At 35.9% G+C, this 27,871-nt stretch overlaps 2 protein-coding genes across 4 annotated transcripts in view; one reads left to right on the forward strand and one right to left on the reverse strand.

Moving 5' to 3' along the window:
- Nucleotides 1–6,853: 6,853 nt before the first annotated feature.
- LOC127976921 (E3 ubiquitin-protein ligase TRIM16-like) lies at nt 6,854–12,143 on the forward strand. Its single transcript, XM_052581501.1, has 6 exons — nt 6,854–7,522; nt 8,190–8,285; nt 9,338–9,571; nt 9,745–9,892; nt 10,070–10,117; nt 10,762–12,143. The coding sequence occupies exons 1-6, from the start codon at nt 6,938–6,940 to the stop codon at nt 11,289–11,291; spliced, it is 1,641 nt and encodes a 546-aa protein (XP_052437461.1). The 5' UTR covers nt 6,854–6,937; the 3' UTR covers nt 11,292–12,143.
- LOC127976919 (unconventional myosin-Va) overlaps nt 12,130–27,871 on the reverse strand; it is a 64,329-nt gene continuing 48,587 nt past the window's right edge. Inside the window, exons 31-42 of one of the 3 annotated variants that reach the window (XM_052581496.1) lie at nt 27,196–27,276; nt 24,945–25,143; nt 22,953–23,018; nt 22,339–22,432; nt 22,090–22,233; nt 21,755–21,909; nt 21,553–21,642; nt 19,804–19,954; nt 19,436–19,718; nt 18,300–18,474; nt 16,489–16,569; nt 12,130–16,399 (exon numbers count right to left, since the gene is read on the reverse strand). In XM_052581496.1, the coding sequence (XP_052437456.1) occupies nt 16,247–16,399; nt 16,489–16,569; nt 18,300–18,474; nt 19,436–19,718; nt 19,804–19,954; nt 21,553–21,642; nt 21,755–21,909; nt 22,090–22,233; nt 22,339–22,432; nt 22,953–23,018; nt 24,945–25,143; nt 27,196–27,276 (1,672 nt within the window). In that variant the 3' untranslated portion in view covers nt 12,130–16,246. The remainder of the gene's footprint in view (nt 16,400–16,488; nt 16,570–18,299; nt 18,475–19,435; nt 19,719–19,803; nt 19,955–21,552; nt 21,643–21,754; nt 21,910–22,089; nt 22,234–22,338; nt 22,433–22,952; nt 23,019–24,944; nt 25,144–27,195; nt 27,277–27,871) is intronic. The other 2 variants (XM_052581497.1, XM_052581498.1) reach the window with 2 other exon arrangements.

Genomic DNA, 27,871 nt, shown 5'->3' on the forward strand with positions numbered 1-27,871 from the left:
TCAGTGTGATGGTGCTGGATGTGTTGCTGCCGACCTGTACTGCCTGAGGTCTTCCAGTCAGAAAGTCCAACAGCCAGTTGCACAGCGAAGTGTTGAGCCCCAGCTGGACCAGTTTGTAAATGAGCTGTTGAGGGATGATTGTGTTGAATGCTGAACTGAAGTCTATGAACAGCATTCTGGTGTATGAGTTATTTTCGTCTAGATGTGTGAGTGCTGAGTGGATGGCTGTGACGATGGCATCATCGGTCGACCGCTTGGACCGATATGCAAACTGGAAGGGGTCCAGGAATGTGGGTGGGGGGGTGGGCAGACTTGATGTGGTGCATGACTAGCCGTTCAAAGCACTTCATGAGGATGGGAGTAAGTGCAACAGGACGGTAGTCATTGAAGCAAGATGTAGATTTCTTCTTCGGAACTTGAAAGATTGTGGTAGTTTTGAAACATGTGGGAACAACAGCCTGACTCAGTTAGATGCACTATTGTGCAATGCATAGAAACATTTACATGTCTGTTTTTTTCTTGTTTTTTTTTCAGATGCTGATCCAATCCCACAAGAATTTATCTTCATAGATGAGGCTTGGTTTATCCTGACTAAAGTATAAAAAGAAGGAGAAATATAATTTAGCTATTTTGAATTTTGCCGTCCAATGTGGAGCAACATCACAATGTATGCTGCAATCTCACAGAATGGGGCCTTCCACCGGCATGCCAAGTCTTACAACAAAGCCCACACTCTCACATTTTTAGACCGACTACACAACACTGTAACAGAAGAAGAAAAAAATGGATGCAGATTGTCATGTGGGACAACCGATCTGCTCTGGTCCAAAACTGGTTTTGTGTCATCCACAATTTTCACTCCAATACCTCCCACCATACTCTCCCTTAAACCCATAGAAGAGTTTCTGTTGTTGTTGTTTTTACATGGTGGTGAAAGGTTTACAATCTCCAGCCTTATGTCAGGATAGCCCTCTTTAAAGCCATGGAGGAGGCCTGTGACCTAATGGATGCATGGTCTGTACAAGGATGGATTCGCCATTCATGAAGATTCTTCCTTCATTGTCTTGCGAGAGAGAACATCGCCTGTGATGTGGATGAAGTGCTATGGCCAGATCTAGCTAGGCGAAGAGATGAAGTGTAGGTGTGTATTGTTGTATGTGTGTGTGTGTGTGTGTGTGTGTGTTTGTTCATGCTTTTGTGTCCCTACAAATGTATTTGTTTGAAAATGCATGGATGAATTGAATGCGAGAAATAAAAATTTTCATCAATATGCAGTACTGGTCTTGCATTTATTGTTTGATCAATATTTTCATGTACATTACTCAAGCAATATCTCTGAAAAAAAAAAAAAATCTAACCCAGACTATCATTAGAAAATTAGAAATTTAAAGTGTTTAAGATTGAAAACAGCAATGTCTATATGAATCAAACTAAATCCCATTGTTTGTACCTTGTGTGATCCATACATTGTCAAAATTGTGTTTTGACTGAAGTTTTTCATTTGGCAAGAGAGATGACGCAGTACGGACGCAATGGCTTTCAGCTCTCGCTTTTGCTGCGTTTTTGTTTTCTCAAGTATTTTTCGTTTGTTGCATCTTTGATTTGAAGCATAATTATAGCCACCAGGGGTCTGTTTCAAAAAACAGGTTTACCAAATAAGCAAAGCTTTTTCAGTTAGTCTGAAATAGTCTGAGCTCCTCTAACACTGACCAATAGGGACATATTATCACTGACTCTCTCACATACAGTACAATTATTTTACTTTATTATGAGTCCAAAAATAAAAGTATACAGAAAATGCAAATAATCAAATAAATGACAAATAGGCTACAACAAACTAAATTTACAGGTTTTTTTTACAAATCGCTAATGACAATTTTTTCAATACTTTTATCAATTTAAAAAAAGTAATGTGAGCATGTGGTTGCATATACTTTCCACCGCCACGCTGAAAATAATTAATTGATTGCATTTAGAAAGGGGCTGTAAGGCGACAGGTATAATAGTGTGTAATGGTAATGGTAGTTGAACCAATCTCGGACCAGAGCAGCCCGGTGGAAACTAACATTAACCCAGATGACAACAAACCTTGGCTACTGTGGTCTGTTGCTGTAGTGCATCTAGAAATGCAATGATCTGTCCTGTATTGTAGGGACCTAGAGTGGCATGGTGATGCAGGACTCCTTGGACACTAATTGCAGCACAAAAGGTAATATTTCCTCCACGCTGCCCAGGGACATTTACAACAGCCCTTTGTCCAATTAGGTTACGGCCCCAATGCCTGGTTTTGGCCAGGCCTCATCCACATAGATGAACGTGGTATTTTGGTGGCAGCAAAATCCAGGACTGTCTGTAACAAAAAAATACTGAATAGCGGCAGAATAAACCCTCATTCCCAAATCACAACAGTATGTAAAGTAAAGTGACACATACCTGCACATAATCATTGCACAGATCCTTGTCCCTGACACTGTTCCTCTCAAATGGCATACAGCTGCTTCATTCTGAAATTAGGTTTCTGTAGGATCCGACTTAGTGTAGAAATGCTGACCCTGTTGATATTGTTGAATATATTTCTGTTTGCAATTATGCGTTGTTGCAACTCACAAAGTCGAATTGCATCATTTTCTCGCACCATTTTAATGATGGCAAGCTCTTGTTGTTGAGTGAAGAGCCATTCCCCTCCACCTCGAGGAGGTCGTCCGACCATTCATTTCTTTTTTGAACAAAGTGTCTAATGTAAGAAAACGTGTGTAGTGTTTCGCAATAAGTGTGTTACAGAATTGCAAACAAAGTGCAAAAGTTGACAATATGTTTACTCTATGGTTACACTGTGTTTAAGGCATGCTACAAGAAGTTGAGGTATTGAGGCTTTCTTTGGTCTAAGCAGCGCCGCTGCTCCCACCACGCGCATCACGCACTGTGCTTAGGGCACCAAGTGCTGAGGGGGCACCAAAAATAGCCTAATGATTTTAATTTTTTTTTAGAAAGCTGTATTATTTCATTAGCCTATAGAAATATTAGGCACATTTTAGCCATGTATATGTAACAAAAAAGGGGGAACAAGAAAGATATTTAATAATTGCTCTAGTCTAGTCTGGTCTAGTCTAGAAAGTAGGCTACAGGAAATGTGCTGCATGTGCCTGCTGCTGCTAATCGTAATGCGCATCGAACTTGCTGACGTTAATGTTAGCATTAGCAAACTATGTTATTATAACTTACAATGTAAAGACGTGTTTCCACGCGTCTGGAGGTCTCGCGGCACAGTAGACGCGAATTCAGAGCGTGTCTTCACAACAGCTGGACATATAGTGAATAAAAAACGCTCTTCTCTGGACCCCGAAAATTTTTATCGACTTGTTTTTCTGTCCAATAAATTTGTAATGGCCCTAGTTGCGCATTTCATTATGCCTGCCTAGTGCCGCCTAGCCTAAGTTTCGGTTACGTTCAATAAAAACACACACACACACACACACACACACATGGCCTGTTCTCAAGTCCATTTGAAGTTTTTTTTTTTTTTTTTTTTTTTTTTTACCGTTGTTTGAAATGGATAAAATCATTATTTAAAATAATCTTAGAGATTTTTGAATTGCCTAAATCATAAATGCAGCCAGGTTGAAGCCTGCAGTGATGTTTTTCTTTTGTAATGGCTGCCGTCTCCACTGCATATATATGTTTGTTATTCTGCACGAAACTTCATGCCAATAAATAAGAAATATTGCTGACTTGAGTTTTCCAGCTCTCTCTTTACGTTCGTCCGTTATTTGACGTTGAAAAAGGAAACGTCTTTTTTTAGACATGGAAAATCGATTTTACAATCGATTCAATGAACACTTATGTCTTAAAAATCGAAAAAAAAAAAAAATTCACAAAAGTGACAGCCCTAGTACTTATTGATAATTATTTAATTTAATTTATTCAAAGTGACATTGAATTTGCAAAATAACAAAAAAGTCTGGATTATTTTGATATTTTTTTTATTTTGCTATTCTGTTGACTGTTCACAAAGTCAGCAAAACTGTGAAGATTTTACTTTCTCTTTTTAGTGTTCTTAAGTTTTATACTGTGATGCTGCTATTGTGTGTTATTGGTACTGAGTTATGTTTGGTAATAAAAAGTTAAACTGGCAAATACAGTCTTTCTTTCTCGGGGTCGGGGTGGGGGGCATCATAAAGGAATTATGCTTTGGGCACCAAAATGGCTAGCAGCGGCACTGGGTCTAAGCATTCCGTTTTAGTGTGTTTATAATGGACAAAAACTTATTTATTTTTTAAGTGTGATGGCTATGTGAGTTTTTATATTATGCACAAATGATTAAGTGACTTCCTGATGTTCAGAGCTCGTTAACCGTCAGTTCCTGGATCCTGGATCAGTTTCCTGTTCCACCTCATCCAGAAGGAGACTTAGGTCTCTCCAGAGCAAAAGTGGGCGTTTATCACCATGTGGGTGTTTTCAAACTGCTGGGTGTTTCTGAATCATGCAATCTAAATGATCCCCCTTACCCAACCCCACCCCTAAACCTAACGTCACTATTACATCAACCTATCAGGTATCAAAACACCTTGATCTAGTAACTCCCATTGCTTTCATGCAGAGACCTATACTTGTCCAGAACACCAGAGCTACTTGTGCGTCTAGTAAGGATGAGGATGTAGCTCCATCGTGTGGTAGGTGGGTGTCAGTGACAGTGATTGGCCAGAATGGCCACACTCAATGTCTGGTGGTCATAAAAAAAAAATTAACAATACATTAAATTATTTAATAATATAACTTACGTGATTGATGTGGCCTAAAATATATAATACTAATACAAAGCCAGGATTTGTATTTTATTTTATTTTTATTTTTTTATATTATAATTTTTTTTAATTAATCTGAATTGAATTGAGGAAAGTGGTTGAAGACAGCAGTGGTCATGGCAGAAATATTAAAGTAAGTAGACCTTGGTGAAACAGGGTGGAGTACATCATTTTCCAGTACCTACTTGAGATACAACTATGGAGGCCAATTTTGAATATTATTGAAAGGGTTAAAATATCAGAAGAAAATATATGCCTAAACATGAAAAGTTAAGCTAAACCAATTTAAACAGTCGTCAAACTAATCATTTTTGAAGACCTTAAAAAACACCAGCTTGTCAAAACTGCAAATGCAGTGAGAATACAACCCAGACATGTGCAATGACACCTTTAAAAACTAATTACAAATGTTCTAATAAAAGTATTTAATCCATTAAATGTAATCTACAAATTAATTGATTATTATGACGTGTGTATATATGCAAGAGTTGCATTAAAACTGAAAATAAATAAATAAAAATAAATAAACTGACCGGAGATCAGTTAAAACCATGTCCCCTAATTGCAAACCATCAACATTTCTAAATGGTTTTATACTTTTTACATATTAAAATTTTATTTAATGTGAAATTACATGAGAAACAGTGAAGTTTATGGAGGCCCCAGTGCAACTTTTCCAGATGCCAGTAGTTACAGCATCAGCTGTATAAAATAGGATTAATATAAACTATTTAAAAGTTGATTCATTTTATATTACACAGCTGTAGCAGACATACTGCATAGACCTTTAGAGGAGTTTCAGGCTTGTTTAGTTATGCCATATTTTGAAATGTCTATGCGTTTATATATACATAAATAGACCCTAGGATTGTGTATTAATTCTGAATCTCCCTCCCATAGGTTCGCTCTCTCTCACATATTTTTCACAATTCAGTTTTTGCATTTGTTTTGGTCCATTGGCATTTCATACCCAAGCTGAAATTATTATCTTTCAACAAAGGCAGCATGCCATATTTCAAACCACAAGTTGATCGTAAGTAGATCTAAAATACCTGTCTTACAGGAAGTAGAGGTCCTGTGGGAAAGAACTGAAGCATGTGCAGGTAAAGCTAAAGTTACGAGTAGCCTATGCAAAACACACATTCACAGCATGTATTTTTATCTGCATGACAGCATTTTACATCATCATATATTTTCTGCATATAATGGTAAATATCCTTCCCCCAGTAATTACTGTTCATTATTATGAAAATTTAAACACTTTTCATCTATATCAAACATTCTTGTCTGCTGCTAAACAGTAAGCTTACCGCATAATTTATTTTGATGTGTTTAATTAAAATCTTAATAAACTAAAACTAACCCTCGATACATTAAACATATTAAAAAAATAACAAAAAAAGAAAAGAAAAACCTCAAATGACAAAAATACACATAACTGAAACTGTAACTCAAATTAAAATATGTATAAGTAATTTTGCAAGTATTTCAATTGATTCTACTAATCCTAGCCAAACAGTTTATTAATATTCTAATAAATGTAAATTGACATTGTTACAAAGTAGGACTACCATGGACTAATGTCAGGTAATTTCAAATTATTACCAAATAATAGTATCAGTGAACGGTGCTGTTAATAAATATGCATATGTAAATTCTCTCATTATTTACTCCCCTTAAATTTCCAGACCTGTATGAATTTGCTTTTTGTGTCAAACATAAAAGAAGATATTTTGATCAATCGCTAGTCCCCATTGACTTCCACACAATACAAAATAATTAAATAAATAAATTATTTAAAAAATCCATGGAAGTGAATGGAGATCAACAATTGTTTGGTTACTCGCATTCTTTGAAATATCTTCTCTTATGTTATAACACACACACACACACACACACACACACACTAAGTATATGTTGATGCCAGAATTGTAATTTTTGAGTGAACTATCCCTTTAAATCTGTGAATGTACAGATTAAATAACAAGTGAATCACAGTTTCCAGACACACCTTTTCTGCACACTACACACAAGCAAAGAACCAGGAAACCTTTCAGTTCTGAGATAACGAAACGTATCGGGCGAAGTTGCTGCACTCTTATGTGTTTCTTCTGTTTCTGTGTACATGTGGTGAAATGGCAGAAGCCAGCATTTTATGGACTCGGGAGCAGTTCATTTGTCCAGTGTGTCTTGATCTTCTAAAGAATCCAGTGACCATTCCCTGCGGACACAATTACTGTATGACATGTATTTCGGACTGCTGGGATCATCAGGATCAGAAGATTTTCTACATCTGCCCACAATGCCGACAGAAGTTCACTCCAAGACCTGCTTTAAATAAAAACACCATGCTGGCTGAAGTGGTGGAGAAACTCAAGGAGACTCAAATAAAAGCTGCAGTTCCCACTGACACTGGACCTAGAGATGTAAAGTGTGACGTCTGTAGTGAAACAAAACTCAAAGCCGTCAAGTCCTGTTTAGTATGTCTGAACTCTTACTGTCAAGGCCACCTTCAACAGCATGAGAGTTTTTTTAAGGATAAGGGACACTATTTGATGGATGCCACTGGACGACTTCAGGAGATGATCTGCCCTCAACATGGTCGACTGCTAGAGGTTTTCTGCCGCACTGACCAGCACTGTATTTGTATGCTGTGTACGATGTATAAACATAAAAACCATGACACTGTCTCAGCTGCAACAGAGAGATCGGAGAAAGAGGTATGAAATAAAATTACATATTAGTGCTTAAAAGGGACACTCCACCCAAAAATGAAAATTCATTTATCATTTACTCACACTGCCTCAAGCCATTTGGTTTTAGTTGCATCATTAACATTCACATTCTAGTGCTAGGCTAGTGCTTGCTGTAACAGTTGCAGTGCACTTTAGAAATCCTCCACCTTCCCTAGCTCCACCTGTATAGACCTGCTAAGCAGTGATTTTCATTCTATATATGGGAGTTATTTCATTATTTCAGTATTTTATATGCGCAGCAGCAGTATGTCTGTGGATGTATTGGCAGTAAGTCTCGGTATTGCTCTGCCACAGCAGCAGCAGTGTAGCAGATCTATTCCACCAAGACCAAACAAATTAACTTTGCCATGTATATTACCATTCTTAACTTTCAGAGCGTTTTCATGACAGAAATAAAGTAAGTTCACTCTACAAGTGATGATTTAAGTGTAGTAATCCCAGATTACCTAGAGAAGAGAACGGACATGCAGATAAATCAATGTCATATACAGTAGTTTTGGTAATTGTGCTTGATTCTCGTGCTTCAGGAATGTCCACCAATACTGTATAGAAGTCATACAAGATTTCACATGATGATTTTGTTATATTGAATTTCATGAAACATGTTTGCATTATGTTCTATGTCCTATAGAGACACTTGAAAAACACTCTGCTAAAGTACCAGCAGAGAATCTACGAGCGAGAAAAGGACATCCAGAAGCTTAGAGATGCTGTTGAGTCTCATAAGGTGAGTACTGAGAGGAGAAATCTTTCAGAGATTCAGTCCAAAAGCTTTCTGTCCCTTCATTGAAAATGTATGTACAGTATACTGTCCATGTGCGGGAAGGTAATAAAAACATCTTCAAAGTAGTCCAAGTGACATCAGAGGGTTAGTTAGAATTTTTTGAAGCATCGAAAATACATTTTGGTCCAAGAATAGCAAAAACTACGACTTTATTCAGCATTGTCTTCTCTTCTGTGTCTGTTGTGAGAGAGTTCAAAACACAACAGTTCAATGATATCCGGTTTGCGAACGAATCACTCGATGTAACCGGTTCTTCTTGAACACCGAGCCGAGCCAGATAACGAACAACAGACTGACTCGTTCTCGAGTCAAGAACCATTTCTGTCGGACGCGTCTGATTCGAGAACCGAGGAGCTGATGATACTGCTCATGTGAGATTCAGCATGAAGCAGACTGACACACAGAGCGTCTGAACCAAACTGATTCTTTTGGTGAATGATTCTGAACTGATTATGTGCTAATGTTATGAGTGTGGGTAAACCGAAGGCTTGAATGAAGGGCAATCATCGCCAATGATGCCATTACGTTGAGCGCAAAAGAACCGGTGGACCGTTTTCATCAAACGGTTTAAAACGATTCAGTTCGATTTGGTGAACTGGTTCAAGATGATCCGGTTACATCGAGTGATTCGCGAACCGGATATCATTTAACTGTTGTGTTTTGAACTCGCTCACAACAGACTTTTTTTTTTTTTTTTTTACCCAAATGTACCTAAAACCCTCTGATGTCACATGGACTACTTTGAAGATGTTTTAATTAGCTTAATGGACATATAGACAGTATACCGTGCACACAGTTTCAATGGAGGGACTGAGAGCTCTCGGACTAAATCTAAAATACTGTGTTTAAGATAGAAGGTGAACGTAGGTTTTACTGGTTTGGAACGACATGAGGGTGAGTTATTAATGACATAATTTTTTCAGTGAACTAACCCATGAATACCTTGCAGTCCCACTGAAACCCACTGGATCTGATTGTAATGTGTGTCCCAACAGCACTCTGCACAGGCAGCAGTGAAGGAAAGCGAGATGATCTTTTCTGAGCTGATCCGCTCTATTAAGAAAAACCGCTCTGATGTGACACGGCTGATCAGAGATCAGGAAAGGGCTGTGGTGAGTCAAGCTGAAGGACTCTTGGAGAAATTGGAGCAGGAGATTGCTGATCTGAGGAGGAAAAACGCTGAGCTGGAGCAACTTAGACATACAGATGATCACATCCATTTCCTGAAGGTCATCAGCATTGTGATACAGGACATTTTATATGATTTTCCTTGATAAGCAATTAAAGTAACTTAAATTGTCTTTTAATTAATGTTATAGTAGATTAGTGTGTTAAAGGCAAGTCACTGAAGGTAAGTCAACAAAAGCTACATATATTTGACACTTTTTTGTTTTGTTTGTAGGGATTTCAGTATCTGTCTGCACCTCTTGAACCGACAGAGAGAATTACTGTCACATCACCTCTCTCTGTTAACGATGTAAGACAATCTATCTGTCAAATGAGAGAGGTAATAGAAAAGTTTTGTAAAGAGGAAATCCAAAGGATTTCTGGTAGGTAAAGCATTAAACATTAGTTTACTGCCACAAAAAAAAGTTACATAATATCATTTTGAAAGTCTAACACATTAGAGATATATTTATCACAGATTGATCATTGGATGGACGTACAGTATAGCTGATAATGTCCTCTCATTTATGAAAATGACCCATTTCTATTAATTTTCACAGTTAAACACATCAACATTGTTCTGAGAACCAGAAAGGACTTCCTACAACGTGAGTTTCAAAGAAAACAAGCAAATATAATTTGAATCTGTTCATATTGTTAATAATCAAGATTTCACCACAATAAAAAGCACTTTCTTTAGAAACAATAACATAAAAGGCCCTCTTATTCAAATATGTTCTAAAAACATTTGGCTAACATTCTCATTATTAATTTCTGAAAGTGTCTGAATGTTCTCTGATTTAAAAATATTTTAGTATGGGAACATCACTTAATGATCTCTGGATCTTATAAAACAAGTTGTTACATTATACAAAATGTTAGACAAGCACCCAACTAAAATCTAACTTTGAGAAAAACTGCCAGATCATAAGCCACAGTTATGAGTTATTAATACACGTTAATTTAACAAAAGTAAATTATAGTGATTAATGAAATTTAATCATGAAGATATTTAGACCTGAGTGAATGTAATATTAATTTACTAAACCTTGCCCCTTTAGTTGTATTTATTTTCATTTTTTATCTGTTGGGCTCAAACTACTGACTCTGTACTAACCAACGTACTGTAAAGCATAATATAAATGGCCTTTAAATATTTTGATATAGTTCCAAACTATTCAGCTACAGTAAAACAAAAACGTTAAGATTGAAATGTTTCTTGATCACTCTGATATGTTTAATCTCCCATCAGATTCTCATCAGTTCACACTTGATCCAAACACAGTAAATAAACACATTCATCTGTCGGAGGGGAACAGATTGGCCATATACACGGACACAGTCCAGCGGTATCCTGATCATCCAAACAGATTTGATGTTTATTATCAAGTGCTGTGTGGAGAAGGTGTGTGTGGATGCTGTTATTGGGAGGTGGACTGTCAAGGTGATGTGGGTATATCAGTGTCATATGAACAAATCAGTCGCAAGGGAACAGATACAAAGTGCTTGTTTGGATGTAATGATCAGTCCTGGAGTTTGTTCTGCTCCTCTTCCAGATACTCATTCAGGAGCAATGATATGGAGACTGATCTGCCTGTTTTCTCCAGATACTCTAGAATAGGAGTGTTTGTGGATCACAAAGCAGGAACTCTGTCCTTCTATGGTGTCTCTGACACAATGACCCTCATCCAAAGAGTTCAGACCACATTCACTCAGCCTCTCTATCCTGGGTTTAGGCTGTACAGTGGATCAGCGGCAAAACTCTGTGATTTAACAATGTAGAATATTCCTACATGGCTTTAATCAGTAACAGTAAGATGTCATCGTGTTCACATTCATGAGATTTCCAAGGGCTCTCATTCATGAGGTCTGAGTTTTAACCTAGTTATTTTATTTACAAAAGTAAGAACATAGTAGCCTATGTACATGAGTATCAGGACTTTAAAATAAAGTGCTACCGATATTTTCGATGACCTAAAACCACCCACGCCTCCTTGAATGTGGTCACATCTCTTTCAGAATATACATTTCAACTTTAGCATGTTGCATTTGTGACACACCAATGCCACACAAAGCTAATGACATTTGACCCTGCGTTATGTTATCGACTGGGACTATGATTGAATTTCTGTCTGGTCCTCGCACAAACCAATATTTCTGGACCAAACCATATTTTTTTTATCCACTTGTTCCTTGTTTTATTGTTGAGAAGTAGTTACTGTAGGCATGCATAGGGTTTGGGTTATGTATTCAAAAGTATATCTAAATATCTGGAAGTAGAGTGGTGGAGGTGTGGATCTAGGTTAATTGCCGCTTTTATTCAAATGAACAAAGATGATCTGACAACTAAAGACACAGGATAGTGAGAAATTAACTAAACGTGCAATGTAAATAAACCTTAACCAAGGAAACGTAGTGGGAAACAATGGAACTACTTTAAATTAAGAGTCCTAGGGGGACACAGAATCACGTGGAACTTAAGAAATAATTGTGTAATGTAACAATTTATTTTGGCTGTTCAAACTGAAAATCATCAGCATGGAAATAAGTGTTTGTATGTACTGTATGTTTTTTTAAAATTTTATTCAATTTAAAATAAAAATAAAATAACTCATCCACATAGTGCTGAATTCATTTATTTGACTTGAACAGCTTTTGACATTAGTACAGTAAATCACTCCATGAAATTGCACTGATGAACACATGAAATAATTACAGCTACAGGAACTACAAACTCTCTGGTCCTTCAGTAACAGACCAAGGACCTCAATCAGCTCAATCCTGTACAGAAGGAGAAGCAAACATGAGATGTTCAACTGATCTGCATTACTACAGCAACTATCGATGTCTGCATAAGCTGTTTTTTTTACAAGCATGAGAGCAGGCTGATCTTGATACAATGAGCATCAGACTGTGGACTAGCTGATGTTAATGTGAAAGTCATTTTTTTACTAACCACTTTAGAACCTAGAGCTGAGACTAGAGACTAAAACAGGGCCGTTGGATCGGTGCAACAAATCTGAGTTTGTTTGTTTTTTTATGTGCAAATCAAAAAAAATTTAAGAGGCATTTGGAAATCTATACCCATTTCAACAGGAATTATACTGGTTTATACTTCACAAATGTCAATAAAGCAAATGAACAGAATATGAAACCCCACAGAGAAACAAAAGTGTTACATTGAGGTTGTCCATTCAGAGGTAAGGCTTTATCTAAAATATGACAATGTACTGTAAATAAAACCATGTACAAACATGTCAACATTCAATGATTTTTTTTTTTTTTTTTTTACATTTTCACTTGTGTTCCAGTACAACTTTGTTATTTTCAATTTGAAGTGATATGCATTTTTTTTAATCAAATTGCATTTGTAAATCTTTCAACCATTTTTATTTGAATTCGACAACAACTGGACTAACACAATAAAAAAAAGCAAAGGTCACACACATACACACACACACACACACACACACACACACACACACACACACACACACACACACTCATACACACAATGGTCCCATGATCATAAAACTCCTGAATGATTCCGTACACTGATGAGAACTGAGATGTTGAATGCTGAACTTGAATTCAGCTGTGCTCATCTGAACTGAACATAAATACGCTGCAAAACAGCAACAACAAAAACTAAAAAGCTGATCACTATTTTTGTCTTGTTTTCCAGTAAAAATATCCATATGACCAAAACATTCTAAAATGATGTAAACAAACTTCATTTAACTGAGAAATAAAATAAGACATTTTCAAATTATATTTTGAATTAACTTTCACCCCTTACCCCATTACGTTTTTGATTTTATTTTCAACTACATTTTTCCAAATGCTTAAAATTTGAAAAAGAAAATCACTAACGAGGTATGTAAAATAAATGTAATTCAAGAAAAAAAAAAAAAAACACTGGAAAACAATACAAAATTGATTATAAAAAAGGTCTTATATGTGCGCACACACATTGTTTTTTCTTGTGACATGCATAAACACTGATCTCCGTCAGAAAGCAGTTGAGACTGATAGAATGATACAGAAGCTCTGCGTGATACTGGATGGACTATAACTACAGTAAGGCATGATAAAATCTCAGTGCATTCTAGTGAAATGGCATGAGATTCTCTTTTTAGAACCAAAGCTGTGTGTTAATGGCCATTAACACACTGAACTAGTGAGGAAGATCATGCAGTAGACAGAGGAAACAAAGTATCAACATGCATCATATCCGACCCTAAAGCTTTTATAATATAATATAATATAATATAATATAATATAATATAATATAATATAATATAATATAATATAATATAATATAATATAATATAATTAGGGCTATGCAAAAAATCGAATGCGATTTTCATGCACATCTCATCAGTAAAGACGCTCCTGTAATTAGAAGTATATCTCCAGCACGTGCGTTCAGATCAGGGTTGCCAGGTTTTCACAACAAATCCTGCCCAGTTGCTTCTCAAAACTAGTCCAAAACTAGCCTCCATAACCGACAATTTAACCTCCTGGAAGCATTCGATTCGCATTCGATTTTTTGCACAGCCCTAAATATAATATAATATAATATAATAAAGGTGTGTGAATGTCTATGTGTGTGTGATGGAAAACATGGCTGCACTACAGTGGACTGCTTTAATTCCAGGAGTTACAGAACAAAAACAAATACAAGACAAATAATAGCTTTCCAATAAAAGCTGCCCGACACATTCAAGATAATACTGATATCCAGCCAGATGTGAACACAAAAGACAAACAGTGAAACAAAGCACGCGTGACAAAAAGAAATGTGTCTCTATATATTAACTCATCTGTCAGCACATGCCTTAAAATAAAAAAGCCGTGTCTAACCTTTAAAAACATATAATACTGAAATAAATAACAGCAAGTTTATGACAAACATCTTGGTGTGTTGAGAGTCAGTAGTTTGGGGTTTCGTTTAGCTCTGTTTGGGATATCCAGCGTGCTTTTGTGCATACAAGTCACCTCTATGAATCTAACAAAAACTATTTTCTTATTTATCTTTTCTTTAAAAAAAAAAAGAAAATTAAAGTGTATTAATGTATATACTGAGCAAAACTTTTTTTTTTAACTAAGCACAATTATTTCTCCATCAATTCTCAATACTGTAATACAACAATAATAAATTATGTTTTTGAAATTGTAAAGTACATAAGTAAGGATCACTAAATTACAATAGTGAGAATTTGGGATTAAAACCTGCTTAATTATCCTGAAAATAATGCAACAGTGCAATCATATTCTTCATAAAATAGGCTTAGTATTCTTTGTTATTTCATTTCATATTTCACTGGGACATTTCTTTATGTGATTCACCAAACAGTAGAACGGTGGAGGGCCCAAACCATCTGAAACTTCATTAAACCTCATTTAGGAGTCTAGATCTCGCCTGAACTAGCTCAAGCTCTGCTGAAACCTGTGGAACACGGATCTCATGCTCTTGATATGTTCGTATGATGAAAACCAAAGCAATCCCATCATGCACTGGGTCTGGACTGTACTATCTCTTTGGAAATGATTCCTGAAGATCAGAGATGTAAACTTGAGGAAGCTCTTGAGGAAGAAATAAGCTATGGGATGCAAAGTTTTCTTTCCGGTTACACCAGACATGACTTTTTACTAGCTAATCAACATCACCACACACTACTAACAAATAAACACCTACATTAATGAAGTCAGCTGACATTTTTTACTGAGACTAGGATATTAATCTGTTATGGATGAGAGTAGAGGATTAGAGTATGTTCCGCAACTGGATATCCATGTTAGCTAGCATCTGAGAGAAAAAAAAAAATAGATATATATCTGATAGGGTAAAGCAATAAATAAAATATCCTAGGATCATACATATTCATAGATATTTCTGTATATGATTATACAGCCCTGTGAACGTATTCTTGTTGTGCTCTGGAAAGGCATTATTGTTAGAATTAGTTATTTTGACCTTCATTCTTCCTTTCGTAATGTGAAACATTGCTGAAATATTCCAGTTTAAAAGGTGAATCTCACAGAGATATCCAGCTCCCACAATCTAAAGAAAATATTATAAGAATATACCTTCCATGAAGTAAATGAAGAACTTTATTATTATTATTATTATTTATTTGTAAGGTGCTGCTGTGGATATGTGTTTTGATCATTTCTGTTATTCTGTTCATTTAAAAATGACTTCGTTTTTATCCATAAAAAAAAAAAAATCACTATATTAATTATTAATTAATTCAATTATTTAATTTAATCCGCATATGTTAGCAAACACTGTACAATGTCAATAGTATATCGAGTTAAAAAAAGCATCAGAATTTTTCAGACGAGTTTGCATCAGAATTTTTCAGTAATCTGAATTTTGAGAGGAAGTGAATGAATGTCATTAAAATAGCACCACAATATCAAAATATGAATTGTCCAAATGAGCTTAATTTTCTTCAAGCAAAATAGTTTCTTGTGTTTCTTTTGATTGTGGGGTCAATTGTGATCTGAACACATACTGGACAGGTTTTGTGAGATTAACTCTTTTATTGAATAAATAAAATGATGAAGAAGTGCAAAAAGAAGGATTGATGGCATGAATGATTTAAATTGCATTCTCTTTAAGTGTGTGGGTTAATTACCTACAGTTTTATCATATTTTTCTTTTCATTTATATATTTTGGCTCCCTGTTCCTGCCGTGTGATTGGTTGAGGTGAGGTGATTGACAGGTCTACACACGAGTGAGGAAGCCCACATTGAGGCTGCTGGGTATCTGAATAGTTTCCAGGGCCAGGGAGGAGGGGTTAAATGGGAAGGTCACAGGGTAGATGAGTTTGGTGTCCATCAGCAGCTGAGGCGACTCCTTCCGATCCCGTAAACGTGTCTGGCAGAGGAAACACACAGACAAACATGAAGGAGATTGACTTAAAAAAACACAAGTATTGTGTTATAATGTTGAGTTATGAAACATACCTGTATTGTTCTTATGAACAGTACTGACACACGCTCTTCAAATGCGTTGACAGGTGTATACAAGTTCAGCACCTTCACAATCTGGATAAAAGAGAAGAAATGATGAAGAATGTGTGTGTCAGGGGTATGATAGACTGAAACTAAAACCAAACTAAAACATTTTCATAAAATAAAATGTTACCGAGGCAACATTTTCATTTCGTTAAATTTGCTGTAAAAAATTATAAAGACTATACAGACAACAAAAAAAAATACAAAAATTACGCAAAATCACAAAAACAACATAAACACAAACATTCAGACATGATTCTGTATCTGGTGTGTTTTCCTCTTATTTTGGAAATATTGCCACACTAAAACTTAAAGGGTTAGTTCACCCAAAAATGAAAATTATGTGATTAATGACTCACCCTCATGTCGTTCTAAACCCAGGAGACCTCCGTTTGTCTTCAGAACACAGTTTAAGATATTTTAGATTTAGTCCGAGAGCTTTCTGTCCCTCCATTGAAAATGTATGCAAGGTATACTTTTCATGTCCAGAAAGGTAAGAAAAACATCATCAAAATAGTCCATGTGACATCAGAGGGTCAGTTAGAATTTTTTGAAGCATCGAAAATACATTTTGGTCCAAAAATAACAGAAACTATGACTTTATTCAGCATTGTCTTCTCTCTTCTGTGTCTGTTGTGAGTGCGTTCAAGTGTAGTGATGTCTGGTTCATGAACGAATCATTAGATTTAACCGGACCTTGTTGAACCAGTTCACCGAATCGAACTGAATCTTTTGAAACGGTTCGCATCTCTAATAAGCATTAATCCACAAATGACTTAAGCTGTTAACTTTTTTTTTATGTGGCTGACACTCCCTCTGAGTCAAAATAAACCAATATCCTGGAGTAATTCATTTACTCAAACAGTACACTGACTGAACTGCTGTGAAGAGAGAACTGAAGATGAACACCGAGCCGAGCCAGATAACGAACGAAAGATTTACTCGTTCGCTATCTGGCTCAGCTCTGTGTTCATCTTCAGTTCTCTCTTCACAGCAGTTCAGTCATTACTCCAGGATATTGGTTTGTTTTAACTCAGAGGGAGTGTCAGCCACGTTAAAAAAGATAACAGCTTAAGTAATTTGTGGATTAATGCGTACTGGAGATGCGAACCATTTCAAACGATTCGGTTCGATTTGGTGAACTGGTTCAAAAAGAACCGGTTAAATCGAATGATTCGTTCGCGAACCGGACATCACTACACTGCAATGTTGTGAACATGCTCACAACAGACCCTGAAGAGAAGACAATGCTGAATAAAGTCGTAGTTTTTGTTATTTTTGGACCAAAATTTATTTTTGATGCTTCAACAAATTCTAACTGACCTTCTGATGTCACATGGACTACTTAGATTATGTTTTTATTACCATTCTGGACATGGACAGTATAAAGTACATACATTTTCAATGGAGGAACAGAAAGCTTTTTGACTAAATCAAAAATATCCTTAACTATGTTCCGAAGATGAATGAAGGTCTTACAGGTTTGGAACGACATGAGGGAGAGTCATTAATGACATCATTTTCATTTTTGGGTGAACTAACCCTTTAAATATAAAATATAAAATACATAAATAGCATTTTGATTGATAGTGTAATTATAGTCGTAATAATATATAGTCGTCATTTAAATAGTCATGAACACTGCACTAAAATATCTACTTACACAAATCAAATGGTAAACATGGAAAATGAATCAAGTGGTGTATAACAGATAAAAAGAAATCATGATCATCTGAAGTGCAGTCTGGTGTGTGTGTTACCTGTGCTGTAGAGAGGCTGTTACACATGGAGCAGATGGCCTCAGCATCCTCATCCGTCTTCTTCTTGACCTGCAGTAGTTGTGCAGCCTGAATCAACGGCTCCAGAGTCTCTTTCGCACCACATGTCATGAGGTTCTTATCTCTCAGCCACTCCTCCAGCTGACTCACGTTATACCTGAACACACACACACAACACATATAAACCCTTGTACTGGAGATAAGACGACTAAACTAAAATATGGCTAACTATCTTGATCTAACTGTACATAAAATGTAATCTACGAAAAGATTGGGGTCGGTAAGATTTTTTTAGTTTTGAAAGAACCAAAAAATTCCCCTGTATAAGTTTTTATAAGCAATAAGAGATACCACACGAGCATTATTACACGAGTGCTGATTTTGTCCTGAATATCACGTTTAAATGTGATTTATACAAGTTGATATTGTGTTATATTTTAAATGCAATATTATCTGAAAATATTACCTTTAAAACCATTGCAGAAATACTCTGCTTCTGTGAGCAACACTGCGGTGTTCAGTTTCTGAATGAATTCTCATTTTGAATGAATCTTGTGAACCAATGATTTAAAGGCCCATTCATAGAGGGAGCCGAATCGAATGAATGAATGACTCAAAGACATTTACCACCACCAGCTGGCAGATTCAGTTCCTTATTTGAAGAATAGTTTCATATTTATTATTATTCATAAATTATTCATAATGGAATTTCTTAATTTCAATAATAATAATAAAAATAATAATGATAACTAAAAAAATTAAAATGATAGTTCACCCTCTAACATTAACATCGCCTGTTTTAATATGTAATTTATTCCCATGATGGCAATGCTGAATTTTCAGTAGCCAATACTTCAGTCTTCAGAGTCACATTCATATTTAATATGCTGATTTACTATAAGATTTTAATATTTTTATTGTAACTCATTAGAATGAAATGTTAATATTTATTTTAATATAAAAAAGGATGTTCAATTGCCTTATATTTCTCAATGGTGTCAAAACGATTTTCATGAATTACTGGTATTGACTACTAAAATTTACTAGGAAAACCCTATGTGGTTACAATTGTATTTATCTGGTCTCCATATATTTTGCACTGCTTCATCTGCACACACCTGATCTGCATGCCCTTGCTCCAGGAGCACATGTCTTTACGCAGCAGCAGGTTGTTGAGGGTGACGGCGCCGATGATGTAGAACTGCTGCTTGACCACCTGTTTGATGAGCTCTGGGTCGGTTCCGTGCTGACACATGATGGAGTGGAAGGAGTTGAGCTGCCGGATGATGGAGTCCAACGTGTATGTCCCCTCATCAGCGATACTGGACGTCCTCTTACGGAGACCAGTGGGCTTCACCCCAGACACACCCTGGATGGTTTCATGCTCCAGCATGCCAGAGACTGCAGAGAGCAACATTCGGAGGATTAAATACACAGGAAGAGAGAAACAGATGGATAGAAAGGCACCCAGAGATCACATGCTCACCGATCATGGGCTGCAGGATGTTCTCCATACACTTGATGAGCTGCTGGTAGATCTGAATGGCCAGATCACTCAGAACCTGCCGGTACTCGGCCAGGTCAAAGTTGGAGAGACAGTGATCGTTCTGTTTAGTAGTGTTATGCTTCATGAATTGCTGGAGAGAGGAAGGACAAAGCGTTGATTCTGGTTGAAAAACACTGGCGACAGAGAGAAATTGTGGCCACATATACAACGAAGATGAAGGTCATCACTGGGTAATATACAGGATTCACAGTTTTTAATGACTTTTCCCAGACACTTCCAGCTGTTTGTGATTAAAAAACGGTGGATTGACTAATTCATTCAGTCTGTCTGCTATATTTCTGTTTAGACCAATGCGAAAATCAGACCAAATGTTTGTTGTAAATCTTAATGGTCAATGGAAAATAGACAACCTTGTTATCAGAAGTTGAGTAGACCACAATGTCAGCTGTTCTGACTTACAGTCTGTAAGTACATTTACATATTTCAAGGATTTGCCACTAATGATTTAAATGCAAGTTTTCAGCAGTGTAGAGTTGTTGTTTGTAATTTCTCTGTTCACAAATGCAGACATGGTTTTATGTTACGCGGCACGATGCAACGCAATGCATAAAAAGTCAGTATAAGTCATTATAATTTGTGATTATGTCACCACTGGATACAACAAATGCCTCGTTTGTAATGTGTTTTATGTATTTTGTCTTTGCGCGCTGGTGTTATGACAATTTGTGGTACACTGTCATTAAAAGAGATGGTAGCATAATTTAGAAGCAAAATCCATTATTAACATGTATACCTATCCCAGTGGTTCCCAATTCCAGTACTCGTACCCCCCAGCTCTGCAAATTTTGCATCTCTCTCTTTGTTAACAAACCTGATTCAGATAATCAGCTCATTAGAAATGAGCTCCGTGCATGAACTGTGTTCCCATTTACATGGTCCCTACACAGTGTTCAATGCTCCCTACTCCCTGAGCAGGGGAAATCTGTTGAAGTTTACTTCACTTCAGAACATTCATTCACGCTGACCTACAGTAGGATAAATACAGTGTTGGTAGCATAATCTGATAGGTAGCATTATTTGTTAGAACACCTGGTATGTTAAGGAGCGTAACATTTCTGTCACATGCTTGAGGTATTCGACCAATCACAACGCACTGAATAGCTGGCCAATCAGAGCACACCTCGCTTTTCAGAACGATGAGCATTGTTTCAGAAAAGGCGGGCATAGAGGAGAAACAATGATGTACTGTACATTATGTGAAAAAAAAAAAACTAATTTCATTACACCAAATACACAAAATTATGTTATTTAGCTACATCCTATGACCCCTTTAAAAAAAGTGTGAATAATGAATATGTGATAATTTGATTAAAACAAATGGTCAAAACTTTATTTGAACATGTATGCTTGTCAGTAGATAATATTTTTAGTTAGTTTAAAGTCCATCTTTTTTTATGTTTTTATTTCACTGTTTATGCAAACAAAAAGTGAATATGCGCACATTTTTATTTGTGGGCTATAGTCATAAAACTTGTTAAAATGATTTCAGTGTGTGTATAAGTACTTTTCCAGCACATTTTAACAATGCCGTGTATAACAGTTTGGATTTATATTTAAGAGATTTAAGTATTGTACAACATTGGTACCTCTCAGCTGCATTAATTTTAAAAAAGTTGCCCCCGAATGACATAAGGTTGGAGACCCTTGTTCTAAGGTGTGATATCTTACCTCGTCACCACTGTACTGTTTCAGGCAGTGCAGGAAACGACATGTATTAGACAACCAGAAGGAAACAGTCTCAAAGTCATCACCTCTTTTCTGTAGAAAAACAAAACATTAATGAGAAAGGAAGATAGTATGCCTTTTTAAGAATATTATGAAAACACAGTTATGTTAAGTTATAACATTTTAAAGGTGAATGGTTTGTGACCTTGAGGATCTTCTTGATGCTGTTGATGACGGAGGTAAGTAGAGATCGGACTTTCTGGTCATCATTAATGTAGTCGGCATGACGCAGACACATGAAGAGGATGTATGCCGGCAGACCCGGTATCAGATTCACTGCCACTCCACGAGGCTTTAGCTCTGACAAAAACATACATGCACAAACCAGAGTCACAGTCTGCTTTTTTATTATTATTTTATTTATTATTATTAAACAGAACCAGGAATTGGGTAAGTTGAAGTCAAACTAATGAAATCATTTAATAGATGTTAGATAGATAGATTTAATAGATTTTACAGTTATAGGACTATGTGTCTTACCAAGTATGAGGTTTTTGACCAGTTTGAGTTCATCCTCTTTCTTGTATTCCAGCATTCCCTGGAAGTCTTTCTCCCTGCGTGGAATATTCACTGGATGAACAGGCTCATCAGTCGTCTGTCCTGGAGACACATCCATCTGGCCACCTTCAATACACAGACAAACATCAACGGATATAATCATTAAGGATCGTAAATGTAAATTTAAGATGTTCCTGAACAGAGTCATTAAAGACAGCCTGTGACACGTACCTTCAAGGTCATTGATCTTCTTTGCGAAGACTTTAAGCTGTTTCTTCAGTTTGCGGACGGTCTTGTCCTGTTTCTCTAGTTGCTCCATAAGATCCTGTCACAACAGAGACAGACATCATCATCAGACAATCACAGCAACACTATGACAAATGAGTCTCTTTGGCAGAAGGGTGAAAAATATTGAAATAAAGGGTTTATTTTTAGAGAATCGGGACAAAGCAGGTCAACCGAGCATCTTTAAGCTCTGCAACAATCTGAAGATATCAGCTGACTTTCATCTGTCCATGCAACTCATTAAACAGAGAGAAAAAATAGAGAAATAGTAACAAAGGTGGGGGGTGATCTCACAAAGAAAAGTCACATACCACCTCATCAAAAAAAAAAAAAGGTGTAAAGCATTTTGTTTTTTTTGGGTTTGGGATCACTTTTTTGTGAGATTCACCCAGATATTGAGAGAGAAACATATAAAAAAAAGTGTATTGATTCACACTGTTGTGGGTTAAACACACAGTTAGAGTTCAACGCAGCTCAGATTCTTTGCAACACACACTAGTGGCAGTTAGTTTTCTGATACATGCGCACACACACACTCGTACACACACGATCCTACATACAACCATCCTGCGTAACATGCTGATTCTGTAGGCTTTATACTCCTTTGGATCATCAGAGTGAAGCTCCTGTGAATGAAACATCTCCACATCAGATGCAGAGCACTCAGACCAAAATCACACTCCACGGTTTCATGAGTGAGTAAATCTGAAATCATTTATTTAGAATCACATAAAACAAAAGGGTGAGCAGCAGGATTTCTAAACTTGTTTTTCCAATGTAAATACCACTTTTGATGCTCATATATATTCCCAGTGAAAAAAGGCATCTACATCTGCAGCCACTAACACATATCATATCATATCATATCATATCATATCTATCTATCTATCTATCTATCTATCTATCTATCTATCTATCTATCTATCTATCTATCTATCTATCTATCTATCTATCTATCTATCTATCTATCTATCTAATCTATCTATCTATCTATCTGCTATTCCACTCGCCTCTAAATGTGCTTTCAGCTTATACAGTTTTTAGTTTGAAATGACATCTGTAGTTGGGTCAGGCCCATCCTTCTCATAATTAAAGACACAATAAATTGGTTTGACAAAAGTTTTCTTTTTGGTGTTTATGTTTATGTAGACCAATTCAATGACTTTTTGTGGACTGAGCCTATCTGGTGGCAGAAAATAACAATATCAAGTAGCGATCAATGGAAACCACAGAATAAACAAATAAAAAAAGGTAAATTTGAGTTTATATTTCAAAATTCTGACTTGATATTCGCAATTCTGAGATTATATCTCTGATAAGGAAAAACAAATATTCATTCTTTATGTTCCCCTCAGCTCAGAATATAAATTCATATCCTGACTTCTGGCTTTTTTTCCTCTGAATTGACAAAAACACTACTGTTCAGTTAAATCGAGTTATAATGTCCAAACTAGGAGATATAAACTTGCATTGTGAGAAAGAAAAAAAAGTCAGAAGTCAGAATTGTGAGATAAAATGTTATGTAAAATGTTAATAGTAATAGGTTTAAACAGTATTAAATATCATTCTTATTCTAGAAAAAATATATATAAATCAAGATTCTGTGTATGATTCTTTGTATGCAAATGCAACCCATGTCTGCATTATCTGCAGCAGCACCCCCCCCCAACAAACTTGTTAACCAGAGGGTGAAAAACAATACTAAATAAAAATCACTAAATCTGTGGCCAGAAAAAAAATCACTGTGTAACTGTCCAGCTGCTGCACTGCTGTGTATTCCACGGTAAATGCACAGAGATAGAATCAACCTTAATTAGATAAAAAAATGATCTATTTTAAGAATAGATAATTCTATTCTTAAAACCCGCTAAGAATACTATAAAACTATTATGATAACTATATCAGCGTATACACCAATAGTAATATGTAATTTATGTTTATTATAAGTGGAGCTGCTACTTTAAATGCTCACTTTAATAAATAACTGGTTGGTTTAAAGGCAAAGCACACCAAAGTGCCTCAAATGTCACCATTAAAAAAAACACAACAACAACAAAACACACAGTTTTTACACACCGCAAAAAAATTTGACAGTGTCAAAAATAATTTATATATTAAATAATAAACATTAAAAAAATCGAATATCTGGCTAGTTTTGCCAACTCACTGTACAGGAGAACACTCAAACCTAATATGCAGGGACTAAAAGTCATAATACTACATTTATCATATCACATGATCTAGGACTGTTTCAGACTGTGAGGAGCTTTTTGCTGAGGGCCATCATTCATGAACTCATTCTGTAAAAGGAAGTGGTTCTCAAACTTTTTGCTCATTTGACCACTTTAAGGAACAAAAACAAGGTTGCATACAATTTCATCTTGAAAATGACTGATTCATAATTAATAACTAACAATGAAAAACAGGCAATAACACTACTCTAATTATCAATTGACTTTTATGGGACACCTAATGCTATTGAAAGGAAAAGGAAAGGATGTAGGTTGAGAACCACTGGTAAAGGAAAGTGTTGGTAGTGTGTTTGTACTGACCAGGTTCTCGTTGGTCAGGCGCGTGATCTCGTGCTGTAGACTGGCCTCGATTCGGGCCTCTGGAGGAAGCTGCAGGTTCTGAGCTAACAGCTGCTGCTGACGGTTATTCTCCTCTTTAACACTCTGCAATTCTCCACGCAAAACCTCCACCTCGTTCTCATGAGACCGACGCTGAGCTTGCAACTGAGACTCCAACAACCTACACATAGAGGGAGCAAATAACCAGAAACACAGTTCTTCATTAGAACAGCTTTTGAATCTGTTTTGAGTTTCCTGTTGTGAGGCGTTAAAGGAACAGTTCATCCAAAGATAAAAATGCTGTCATTATTTGCTAATGATCATCATTTTAAACCTAAATATTGGAAAGACAATTTCCAGTGTTTTTGATGCAGCATCTCCACACAATAATATTACACCATAAAAATAAAAAAAATGCAATACATGTGCTATATTCCAGGTCATCTGAAGTCACATAACAGACAGCTTTTATATATATATTATATATTAAATATATATTAAATATATTAAATTATATATTAAAGTTTGTTAAAGTTTTAGTAATTTTTCGTGTTTCTGTAATTTTTTAATTTCTACATAGTTTTATATTTATTTTTATTTCAGTTTTAATTATTTTACTACATCCGGTTAAATTAAAATTAGTAATGTTAAGTAATCTGGGAAAAACAGACAAACAAACAAATAAATACATGTATTTTTAGTTTTTTTATATTTTATTTCAGAGCTGCAAAAAAAAAAAAATCTTTTGTTAAATCAAGAAGAATATTCTAGAACTAGAACTAGAACTATTAAACATTGTCATGTTTTTAGAAAGAAATTGTCAAGATTTTGCTTAGAACAGGCTAAAAAAAATCTGACAATTGGGTAAGCAAAATAATCTTATTTCCAACAGAAAACAAGATTATTTGGCTTGTTTTTTTTTTTTTTTCAAGAAAAAACTCACTTAAAGGTACAGTTTGTAGGGCCTGCCATGAGAAGGCACACTACCAAAACAATAAAAATTGCGTGGTTTGAAGACGCTAAGAAGGAGTGTGGAATGATGGGATTTGTTGTCCTCTACCCAACCGCTGATGGTCATCAATCAGATGGAAAGATAAATGAAGGATTTAACGGATGAGGTAAAGTTTTTATAAATGTTGTGCTTGATGTCATAATTTTCAAACACGAGTTCAACGATTTGCGCGAGTAGATTACATAAAAAGTCAATGCAAAGACGCGATCAGACTATGGATCAGACGCGATGCCCCATGTTTGGCCTGTATGCCCCATAATACTAATCTTGTTGGTGGTTATAATAGCATACGTTTTCTGTAAAAATACGAATCAAACAACTCACCTGTTGAGTAAAACACAAGTTACGGGAGCTGTCCTTGTTGACAGAAACAGTGGCAGACGGTAAACAGTAATTATGTTCCGTACATAAGGAACACAATCCACTATAAAAAGTGCAAGAAGAAGTAAATAAGGAACTGCTTGAAGCTAGTGGTTTTCTGGACACTAGACACTACTTCCGCATTTGTCCACGACACTGTTGTCATGTGGTTTCTACGTCAGTGAAGGCGGTAACAAAGGGTAACTAACGTCATTGATAGGTGACTGCACTGCCCTGTGTCACTGTTTAGAATGGGAATTTTCTCATGATTTACAAGTAGTTGAAAACATTTGAGATATTGTTAGTAATCCACTGGACAAAATATATAACACTAGCTTAGTGGTTTTTGGATATTTTACTGCAAATATCTTACAAATAGTACCTTTAATATTGACTTGTTTTGTAGGTATTTCCACCTAGTTCTCACACAAAACTACTGAATGACTTCAGGCGATTTGGAATATCACACGTTTACAGACTAGTTTTGTAGTTTTTGATATTGTGATTTTGCCATAATGGTGTGGAAGAACATTATTCTTGACATTCAGAACAAGATTTATTATAATGGGCAGATTTTTATTTTTGAGTGAACCATTCCCAACTAAGGCTGAGAAACCGGCCCATTGTTTCTCGCAGTGAAGCAGCATTCACCTTTATCTATAGCTCCTTTATGGCCGTTGTGACTATATGCTGTTTTAAAATAAGAGTTTCCCTATTTCATTTTTGTTAGTCCAGTATTACCACTTTACAACGAATACTTTCTTGCAGGTTTTGATACAAATATGTTAAGGAGAGCATTCTGCAGGCACTAGTGTTAAGTATCACACATTACTACATGCTCTTATCTCTCTGCACTTTAACCTGTTAGTTTCCTTTAACCCTTCATAAACCAGCCACAGTTCTCCATCCTCATTCAGCTTATGATAGTCAGGGAATGGGGATCTGATGGGGTGGAACAAAAATAGAAAAAGTAAAGAAATGGTAACATGGAGGAACGGAAGAAAGATGAGTAAATGATGACAGAATTTTCATTCTTGAGTGAACTATTGTCTGGTTTGGGCGAATATTAATATGGATTATTCTGATTCAATGACTTGTTTAAGATAATCAAAGAAACAAACAAACAATTGGCTAATTCAAGTATTAAGTAAAACAGCTGAAAGATGAAATGCAAACACAATAAATGATCAAATAATTAAGACAAAGAATACTGCAAATGTAGCAAACATTGAAAAATGTAAAAAAGCATTTAGTTTGTCATCTGTCAATTTGCTTTAATTACTGTAGCTATTTGTCCACTGCATTATAAGTAATAATCAGCATCTAAAGCAGTCAGCCAGAAGCCATGTGTAGGTTCATTCATCCAACACACTGAGTCACATGACCAAGCGTTGTCATCGCAGCCTGTTCAAAACTGCAAAGCAATCACCTAAATCTAATAGGCTGAATTTGTTGTTTTGCATCTATTTGGCAGGGTCGATAAAGCCAAGCCCTCATTACTCTTACTCAAATTTTTGAGAAGGCAGCATGGCATTAG

Source organism: Carassius gibelio, chromosome B18 (assembly GCF_023724105.1).
Source record: "Carassius gibelio isolate Cgi1373 ecotype wild population from Czech Republic chromosome B18, carGib1.2-hapl.c, whole genome shotgun sequence".
In the NCBI taxonomy this organism is placed as follows: Eukaryota; Metazoa; Chordata; class Actinopteri; order Cypriniformes; family Cyprinidae; genus Carassius; species Carassius gibelio.